Source organism: Morone saxatilis, unplaced genomic scaffold (assembly GCF_004916995.1).
Source record: "Morone saxatilis isolate NCDOM2014 unplaced genomic scaffold, NCSU_SB_2.0 Contig12, whole genome shotgun sequence".
Taxonomy (NCBI): Eukaryota; Metazoa; Chordata; class Actinopteri; family Moronidae; genus Morone; species Morone saxatilis.
Window position 1 is genome coordinate 1014348 of NW_023339674.1, and position 7305 is coordinate 1021652.

Below are 7305 nucleotides of genomic sequence, written 5' to 3' on the forward strand. Positions count from 1 at the left end.
TGACTTTGTAACCAGCGTCGTTTTAGGGTTTTTTGGGTAGACGTTATCCTGTAAAAAAAAGAAAAAAGAAAATCTGCCGTGTCTCAGTTCGGGAATCTCCCCGAGCGAGCAGCCAATGCTTGAGCGGCATCTTCAGCCAATCGGTAATCGGTAAGGAAGAATAGAAGCGACTTGGTTTTGTTTTTCTCTTTCAGTTTTTCAAGATATTTTTTATTGTGTGATGGTTCCACTGGTTATAAAGTCAAGCACCGGCAAGAAGTGTTGAGTTCGAACAAAAAGAATTCAAATAAAAAGAGGAAACTGAAGGAATTTGACAATCAATCAATCAAAAAGTTTCACTCCAAAAGCTTCACTGTGCACTTTGATTATCTCTTGGACCTTAGTGCATCTCACTCTCTCTCTCTCTCTCTGCGTGACTGCTGAACTACACAACGCTAGATTGCACGTTCTTTCAAGTTTTCAGTATTTTCTTCTAAAGCCTGTGTCTTCAGCTCGGGGACGTGGCCTCTGTCTACCTGCTCTCCGTGTTACACATTAAAACATTTTTATCAAAAGCTTATTATTTCTGAAAACAAAACATAACACAAAAAACAGTCCCAGTTTTTTCAACCCAGAGCCGTTAGCATATATTTAACGTATCGCTCGCTCGCTTTTTATAAACCACACATAAAATGGGTTTCAGGTTCAATGGTCAGACTGGTTTGCTTTCCTTCCAAAAGGATGATTTTGGTGAAACTGACCATCTGTAAAAACCTTTTCTTGTCTGGTTTGACATTTGTGACCTCAGCGCTCTGTACGTTGTTCTGTGATTTAGGTCACTTAATGCTCCATATTTTATAGTTTTTAAATCCAGTATTTTAGCGTTTTGTATGTCCAGATAGAGCAGACAGGAGCAGCAGAGTCTGCGGCATCAGAAAACGACCCCTGCAGATGCCAGAAAACAGGGTAATGTTTTGGCTCGGGCTGCAATTAAAGCCGTGTTTCCACAAAAAGAAATTAAGTTCCAGTGACATTATTTAACCCTTAAAATGGTCTTTGGGGGTGGGGCTTGCAGCGCCAATCATTTCCAATTGGTCGAGTATTCACTGCATTTTTTTTCAGCTGCAAAACATTTTTTCTTTTGGGTTAGTTTTGCTTGAGCATTAAGTTACAGAAGAAAGCATGTAGAGTTGTGCAAAAACTGCATGAGAAATCACTTTCTGTATGTTAGCGCAGTAAGTTGCCTACTTTGGGCAGAAGGAACCTTGTAGTTCCTGGAGCTAAATGTTCTGGGTGCTTTGGGTGGAAACGCGGCTTAACAAAACTCGACTGATGGCTTTAGTTTGGTTGGGGGAACGTACACGCTGAGGTCACAGATGGGACTTTGTTTAAGTGCTTCTTACTCGGCCGGCTGTATTCACAGGCGGTCCTTGCGGTTCTGTCTACGTACCATTTGGTTTTCCAACGAGAGAAAGAAAAAAAAAAGGCTATTTGGTGCACAAGCATGTGGCCCCAAAACTCGGTTTTATGTGTGGTCTCAAACACACCATTCGCTTTTCCTTCACTCCGTTCACAAAAAGAAAGAAAGAAAAACCAACTAACACACTAGCTGACTCTTTCCCCTCCCTCTCCAACTTTGGTCTCTGGTTCTGATCTGTGACATTGCCATTTAGCAAAACAACTATGTTCCAGCAAAGCAAAAATAACAAAAAAACCCATCTACAGTTAGTATAAAAGCAAGCCTTTAGTCCTTCTCTCAAGACTACAAAACTGGTTTGTGCCCCCCTCCCTTCCCCTCGACTCCCGCCCTCTCCCACCCCTTTAACCCTTCAGCAGCAGTCTACATGGAGGAACGCTTCGTAAAAACAACAAGCGTCCGTTGTCTCGTTATGCTACATTATTTTTGCTTTTCGTACGGAGAGGGACAGAGAACAGACACTTGACATCATCTCCTCTTGCATTTACCACAAACAAAGTAAAAACAGAGGGAAACATGAAAACGACTTCAGAAACAATAATAGAATCATCTGAGGTGGAAAATAAAATAACGGGAAACAAAAGAAAGGATTTAAAATGGGAATGTATTGTTGCCGTCTTCGTTGTCGTTGGTGTTGGGTTTCTGGTAAAAAGTCTGAGCTGGAGTTTAGGTAGCAGCGGGGTCAACCTGAAACTCTGAAGTCTCCTACTCCGTTTCCTTCCTTCCTTTCCTTCAGTCATGTTTTTTTTTTTTTCACATTCACAAACATTTAAAACTTCCTTGTGCAAATCAAGCAGTCTTTAGAAAGAATGCCCTCCGAAATTGTTCTTGTAAAAATATATAACTCCAAGGTGGCTGACGTGTGTGTTGCAGCAAGTGTTTCTATCTTTATCGGGTCTGGTGTTGGGGTTGCTTTGTATTTCAACCAATCCCCTCCCCTCATCCCCTCATCCTCCCATCCTTCACTCTGCCTTCCCCTCAGAGAGGCGGGGTTGGTTTGTTGTCTATGTGTGGGGGGCGTGGGTGTAGGGGGTTCATCTGCGTCCGGAGGGCATCTGTGCGTAGACGGGGTATGCGAGGCGCACGTTGAGTGAGTCGTTGTGCTGCACCAGGGAGGTCTGGTGGTAGTGGAGCACCAGGTCCTTCAGGCTGCTGTACAGGTTGTAGGGCTCCGCGAAGCCGAAGCCACGTGGCGTGCTGTAGATGACACAGTGCTTCACCTCGCCTTCGACGCTGAGGACACACAGAGAGGACACAGTCAATCAAACTGGCTTTAATGATCATGTTTGTGTCTTTGGAAAGTGTTTGAATGATGTGTGTGCAGTTTGACTCTAGGAGGATGTCTTCACATTCATCTACTGAAAGTGGAAAGTTTCTCTGAGCTCAATGAATGTCTGATTTTAAGAGACGGGGCCTACGAGCATGATTTGTGACTCATACAGTGTGATCCATCAGCGCTCAGACACTGAAACTTTACAGTGAAGGAGGAGACATCTTGTGTCTAGCAGGAAACTTTAGAAATGGACATTTGCATATATCATTTTTAAATGAGTTAACCTTGTACCTAGATTCATTTTAAAAGGATGTGGAAATTCTACTTTTTAAACTGTTAATTAGGGATTTGCACTGTTAGTTGATTAACCGTTGCTATCCCCGCTAGATTTCCTTAAAATTAATATGTATATTAAAATAAGACTGTACGCTGCTGAGCAAGAATATTCCCAATTATCTTAATTCCCGATAATGCAAACTCACCACAAACTAGTGTTTTTTATTATTATGTGATTATATTGTCCCATTCCTGTCGCCCAGTATTTTGTAATCTGACTGCAATACAACAGTTCTGACAGAGAGAAGCTGATTAAACTCTGTAGTAATGTTTGAAGCTGTGACTGTTTTCATCTTGAATAGCATTATTTTTTAAATGTTAATGACCTCCTTCTATACTCAATGTGATGTATATTCTTGTGTGTAACATCTCCACGTCTTGGTACTCACACGACAGAGCAGGCGTAGCAGCCCTTTTTGCTGCTTTCTCGGATGAGGAACGCTCCGTCCGGCTTCCCGAGGAGCAGGTCCTCCGCCTGCGTCCTGTTCAGGTCCCCGACGAACCAGCTCTTCTCGTCGTAGTGAGGCAAGTTCTCGTCCTCCTCGCTCACAAAGTAGCCTCTGCAGCCACACAGGGAGAGAGAGAGAGAGAGAGAGAGACACACGGTGAGATGTAGAAACATAACATTCTCATTACATTAACAGCTCTGTGCAGACACACGTACAGCTACAGCGTTAACCCTCCATGTTTTAATGTTCAACCACAGGCTTGGCAGGAGAAAGGAAGGAAAAAAACTCACTCGTCAGTGTTCTCGTTCTTGATTCCCAGCCAGTCGTTAATTCGTTTCTGACGAACTCCTTTGTGATTGAGCCAGCTAGAGAGAGAGAAAGAGAGAGAGAACCATTACTACCACTAGGAATCGGTGTAAAAGGCTCCTTTCATTTCTAACATTGTTTATGGCGCAGCGAACGAGCATGAGACCGAACAGAAATCAAATTAGCGAGCCTCTGACAAACGTCTTTACAGAACGAGGCCTCGCTGGAAATCTCCAGCTGAACCTTCGGTAAGAGGAAACACAAGGTTCTAATCGAGTCACAGACAGTCTGGGTTTTGGGGCCTTGGGACTAAAATGTGTCCTTCATTTCTGTACAGTGGGAGGAAGCATTTTAGCTTGGGTGTTCATCTTGGACCTTATTCTTATACGTTTTCGAATGTGTTATTCCTTAAAATGATGATCCCTCACACGCAGCCTGTGAGTCCAACAGTAGCTGTTCCTGTTTCAATAACACAGAGTAAATACAATCTATCATCCTCCACCCTCCTGACCTGACAAACAGGACTGCGAGCTTGTCTAACAGCATGTGAGCAGCCGGAGTTCTTTTCTCCCAGGGTTCATTAATATATTTCACACCTGTCCTCAGAAGTCCTTGACTCCTCCTCTGTGTTCTAACAAGACCTGGCTGTGCTCAGTCTGTCCCCTGTACTTACACTAGATACTGGTCCCTGATCTTGCGGAGCTGTATGAGGTCGGGCTTCAAGCTGTTCATCTTCTTGTCGGTCTCGCGGTTGTCCATGGCTTGCGTCTTCAGGTCCTGCTCCAGCCGCACCTTGCTGTCGTGGATCTCCCCGAGCCGAGACTTGAGCTTCTCGTAGTTCATCATGATCCGCTCGATCTCCTTGTCGTTGCCCTCGCGGCGGAAGCGCTCGATGTAGTCCTTGCTGTAGCGCTCCTGCGTGTGGCACTGCTCCTCGAAGATCTTGATGGTCTCGTTAAAGGCTTCGATGGCCGTCCGCTTCATCTGGATCTCCTGAGGGACGAGAGGGGGGCGAGGCACGTGAGCACACAGGACGGGAAACCACAGAAACTCAGTCACAGAATGGAAGTTTGTGTGTACCTGCGACGTCTTGGTGTATTCTTCGTACAGTCTGTCGTACTCTTTGCTCTTCTCCTGGTACTGATTGTGGTATTCCTGCAGCTTCTTCCCCACAGCATCAATATTATCCTCCTTTACCAGCTGGTCCTGAGGGATCGAGGAGGAGAAATGAAAGACATTAGAGAGCGAGCGGTTCACAGAAACTGACGACAGGACGAGGAAAAAGGGAAAGAATACATTTGTAATTAAGGACTGAGGAAAAGTACACGTGCATGTTTGCTCCCTTCACCCCCGATTCTGCTTACAGAGGGCGACTCCTGAGCAGGCTCGTTAATAAACCACCCACATTGCCCTGAGTGTACGCCAAAGGTGTGCACGCTCCGAGATATTGCATTGCTCCCGAGTAATGGCTCGCCTGGTGAACGAGTAGAGCGAGGGAGGAAGGGAATAAATGCGACAGCGGGCCTTTGACACCGCAGATGTGTGTAATATTTCAGCGAGCGGAGATCTTGCTGCAGCTTGGAGTGGAAACACCCGGCAACGCGTAACGGGGGAGGAGAGGAGGGTGAGGAAGAAACTAGTTGGAAAGGTGTTTCAGATATAGCACAAACTGAAGTTGGGTCTCTAACATCAACAAATACTTTTAAAGGAAGATTGTGCTTTTGTTTTTTTGTCGTGTTTTTCCTGTTTGTTATGATCAGATTGTGGTTTCACTGCAGAGACAGCAGAGACAGCAGAGGACAGCCTAAGACATCCACTCTCACTCACAGACAGGTTTTAAAGGAATCAAATATTCTGAACCATTTCTTTGGAAGGTAAAAAAAAAAAAGTAAATACTTGAACCTGCCTGTGCACAGAAGTGCAGTGAAAGTCTGAACACCTAGACACCAGTTTCATCATCACACAATATTCTATCCATATTTGCTGATATCACAAAGTCTTCCACGATACAATTCTGATTAGATTCAATACGGTCATACGGTCTTAAAGAGGCAGATAAACGTGTCAGTAAGAGTGTTTGGTGTACGCCGTCGTGTGTGCTGACCTGCTGGAAGCGGGAGATGGGGTACATGAGTTTGACGTCCAGCTTGGTGTTGTACTGAGCCAGAGACTCGTGTCGGTAGTGGCTGATGAGCTCCACCACCGAGCTGAACGTCAGGGGGTCGGAGAATCCGTACTTCCCATCCCGATGGTAGATCTTTATCAGCTTGTTGTTGCCCCCTTTCCTGAACACGAAGAGAAAGAGAAGAGGATACAGGAAAGAAGATGAGTACATTTATATATTCTATGCATCTAAAACAGAGCCGGTTCTCCTTTAATATTCACACTTTAACAGCTTCTCGTTCAGGGCTCAGTTCCCCTTCCAGCACTTTATTTCCAGGGCAGTGGGCGATTTGCTCCAATTTACCAGGATGCTGTGTAGGCAAAATGCTTCTCAACACATGATTTCCCTCAATCTGTAGCTAACTAGAGGGATGGTTGCACAAAAATTGGAGCAGGAGAAGTAATCTACGGCTCCTTCCAGCCTCCATAAATCCCCCTGTGGTTTAAAACACACTCCATCCGTGACTCACTGACACAAACTACAGCAGGACTTTACCTCAGTGTGAGCGTGTAGTCACCCTGCATCTTGGTGGAAGCGTCCCGAACCAGGAAGGTCCCATCGGGCATGTCTCTGAGCTTATCGTTCACCTCCTCCCTGAACACACAACAGAAAGTGAGAGTTGGTTGGTTGGTTCCGTGCACACATGGTGTTCATTTAAAAAAACAGTCTGCCTCCAATTATCAGTGGCAGGCGATGAGGACTTTCCCCGCAGCCACACACCTCAGAGTAAACAGTCCTGTCAATTAAATGATGCAGCGACCGGTCAGACTGGTCCCAGGCAGCAGAGTGTGTGTGTGTGTGTGAGAAAGGTGGCAGACTGGCTGGCTGCACTGTAGGTGTGGTTATCCTCCGAGTGTGGCTGAGAGCTAACCTGCACTTAGGAAGGTAAGGCAGTGAGTAAGAGCTAAACAGTAAAGAATCAGTTCCCAAACAACTCCACTCCGAGGGAACTGGTTTTAATGATTTCAAAGCTCTACAACACTGATCAGTGAGTTTGATTCTGTTTACTTTGAAGTCTGCAAATGAAAATGACTGGTGTTATAAATGGAGTCTGGACTGCTTGCTTATTTACTTTTTCACCAGGTTACCAAGTGTCCTCATTAGGACGTACAAACCATACAAACAGGAATACAAACGTCCACACGTTTGAATAAAGCTGTGGGCATTTGTTGCACTTCACCCCCCAAATTAATCCCCAAAAAGACAGTTTGGGTACTTCAGGGACCGTACTTCAATCTGATCTGTACCCATCTCTTTCAAATGCTGATTATTTATACGTTCTGTGAGAACATTATCCATCTGAAGAGTGTGTGTGTGTGTG

At 45.1% G+C, this 7305-nt stretch overlaps 1 protein-coding gene across 1 annotated transcript in view; it reads right to left on the reverse strand.

The window, feature by feature from the left end:
* Positions 1–1801: 1801 nt before the first annotated feature.
* Positions 1802–7305, reverse strand: part of pik3r3b (phosphoinositide-3-kinase, regulatory subunit 3b (gamma)) — a gene marked incomplete in the record, with an annotated part of 10408 nt that continues 4904 nt past the window's right edge. The window contains 7 exon segments of the mRNA XM_035654094.1: positions 1802–2689; positions 3455–3625; positions 3805–3879; positions 4494–4813; positions 4901–5026; positions 5925–6105; positions 6480–6578. Of these exon segments, the coding sequence (XP_035509987.1) occupies positions 2491–2689; positions 3455–3625; positions 3805–3879; positions 4494–4813; positions 4901–5026; positions 5925–6105; positions 6480–6578 (1171 nt within the window).